The following is a 2,763-nucleotide window of genomic DNA, read 5'->3' on the forward strand; positions in this document are numbered from 1 at the left end:
ATAACAAAAAGCAGGTAGGAAATGGAGGGTTTGGAAATCCTAAGGAAAATTCTGGGGATTTCAAATAGTCCAATTTGATGAAAGAAATGGGTAAGAGAATAATGAAAGATCGGGATACAAAGGTTGAGCATAATGTTGATGAAGTTGAATTTCATTTTGTGGTGGACACTATAGACTGTTCAGCACAGAAATAATGTGTAAGTATTCCAAAGAATGAATTGTTAGTGAGAAGAGGTATATTCAATTATTCATAGTTCTTAATGCATACTTAAAATGTATTTTTTCATTTATAAAGTATAAGTTATTTTTAATAAAACACATGTACAACAAATAATTCATATGTGAAAATGCTCATCAGATAGCTTCATGCTTTGTCAGTGGAAGAAGCCACAGCACCGGGGAAATCAGAAGGTAATCTTAGTAGCTCTTCTACTTCTTCTTGCAGGGCCTCTGCTTTTTCATGCAACAGCATCTACATTAAAAAATTAAGACATGAGGCCAAAATATGCATTGCTAGAGAATTGCCAACAATTTTACCACTGTCCATAGAACACCTGAATCCTTACACATCAGAAATCTAGACATTAAAACTATAATGAGATTGAAAAATGGCCACTTAAGAATAAACGATTATAGTCAATGAAGAGGAGGCATTTAGTTAAAACCATTTTAGCTGATCACTGCCTTTTAGTATACCAAAAATAAAGCTTTAATTCTCCCAAAGATTTGTTTTATTGAAGACTCAGCCACTTAAAAATTAACTTTTAATCTATAAAATCTAAGACAATTTTGCAAAAATTTAATTAGCTCCTGAAAATGTTATCCTTTATATATATGCACTTTATTATTCCTCAAAATTTAGTATGCTTTTAAAAAGCTACCAGTATTTCAAATAAAAGTTTTATTCAAGTTCCTAAACTTAAAACTGTTAATTTCAAAAGCAACATAATGAGCAAAAAAAGTATTTCCAAACATGGCATATAAAAGATGTCAACGAATTTTTGCCAAATAACAAGCTATATAGATCAATAAGAATAATAAGTAAACTACACAAAACCCTTGTGTCAGTATTATTATAACACAGAGAGTATCAACAACTTCAAATTACTTGTTGTTTAAAAACGCCCACCAATTTCTGGAAGAACAAATCCCGCCCCTCCACTTTTTTTTTAAGACGGAGTCTTACTCTGTCACCAGGCTGGAGTGCAGTGGCGTGATCTCAGCTCACTGCAATCTCCGCCTCCTGAGTCCAAGCGATTCTCCTGCCTCAGCCTCCCGAGTAGCTGAAACTACAGGCACGCCTCACCACGCCCAGCTAATTTTTGTATTTTTAGTAGAGATGGGGTTTCCCCATGTTGGCTAGGATGGTCTCCATTGCTTGACCTCATGATCTGCCTGCCTTGGCCTCCCAAAGTGCTGGGATTACAGGTGTGAACCACCGTGCCCAGCCTCTTCTTTTTTTTAAATTAAAAAAAATTTAAAAGGCTTTTTTCGTAGAGACTGGATCTCCCTATGTTGTCCAGGCTGTTCTCAAACTCTTAGGCTCAAATGATCCTCCTGCCTTGGCCTCCCAAAGTGCTGGGATTGTAAGTGTGAGCCACTACACTCAGCCAAAACCAGTTTCTTGAGCTCCCACTCAAGTGTTTGCAGAGATCTAGATGGGGTTGAGAAAAAAAGCACAAGATAAGAGGGAAATAGAGGGTCTAAAATGAAATAAAATCACCTCCAGAGGGAAAAAGCCTACCCAAATATAAAAATACTGAAAAAAGAATGTTGGTTGATTAAAGCATTGTTTATAGGAAGATATTTAAAATGCATGTGAGACTCTAGGAGGCAGTCTTCAAAAGGCAATGCTTTTAGGGGAGAGAATGGGTGAAAAGGGAGGTGCCTTTTGGAAGCTCAGTCATGAGGGGAAGAGGAAAAAAGGAAAAAAATGGACAATCTTGTATGGCAAAAGGAAATTAAAAAAAAAAAAAAGACAACAAAGGACACAAACCCTCCTCCATGCCTCTCCCACCCCAAGTCATCCATTAAAGAAAAATACTTTGCTACTCTGACAGAAGAGAACACTCTTGAACTAGGATCTCATAAACCATTCCAAATGACTGTGTTGTCCAAGATATGCAGAGGCACAAGCAGTTCTCATCTATACAAAACTACCATATAAAAAGAAAACAAGGCCAGGCGTGGTGGCTCACGCCTGTAATCCCAGCACTTTGGGAGGCTGAGGTGGGCGGATCACGAGGTCAGGAGATCGAGACCATCCTGACTAACACAGTGAAAACCCATCTCTACTAAAAATACAAAAAAAAAAAAAAAATTAGCCGGGCGTGGTGGCACACCCTTGTAGTCCCAGCTACTCGGGAGGCTGAGGCAGGAGAATGGTGTGAACCCGGGAGGCAGAGCTTGCAGTGAGTGGAGATCACGCCACTGCACTCCAGCCTGGGCAAGAGGGCGAGACTCTGTCTCAAAAAAGAAAAAAAAAAAGAATACAAATAACTCAAACTCTTTAGCTCACAAAAATTTCCCTCCCTGAAAGCAAACCATGAAGCAGAAAAACTGTAACACAACACTCCAAACAAAATTAAATATTCTCAAATAAAAATCTGGAGATATGAGGAGGAGTGGAAATGCTCACTGAATAAGAAGTTAAAAAACTAAGAACCGACATGGACAAAAACTGGAAGAAATGATACAAAAGTTGACTGAGCTCAGGAATGAAATAAAAGAAAAAGGCAAAATCACATTAGAAATAAAAACTAA

At 37.8% G+C, this 2,763-nt stretch overlaps 1 protein-coding gene across 4 annotated transcripts in view; it reads right to left on the minus strand.

The window, feature by feature from the left end:
* Positions 1-254: 254 nt before the first annotated feature.
* The window catches only part of HELQ (helicase, POLQ-like), a 54,166-nt gene continuing 51,657 nt past the window's right edge, over positions 255-2,763 (minus strand). For all 4 annotated transcript variants that reach the window (XM_011941781.1, XM_011941784.1, XM_011941780.1 and 1 more), the window contains one exon: positions 255-472. In XM_011941781.1, the coding sequence (XP_011797171.1) occupies positions 365-472 (108 nt within the window). In that variant the 3' untranslated portion in view covers positions 255-364. The remainder of the gene's footprint in view (positions 473-2,763) is intronic.

This window comes from Colobus angolensis, unplaced genomic scaffold, assembly GCF_000951035.1.
Source record: "Colobus angolensis palliatus isolate OR3802 unplaced genomic scaffold, Cang.pa_1.0 Scaffold200, whole genome shotgun sequence".
Classification (NCBI taxonomy): Eukaryota; Metazoa; Chordata; class Mammalia; order Primates; family Cercopithecidae; genus Colobus; species Colobus angolensis.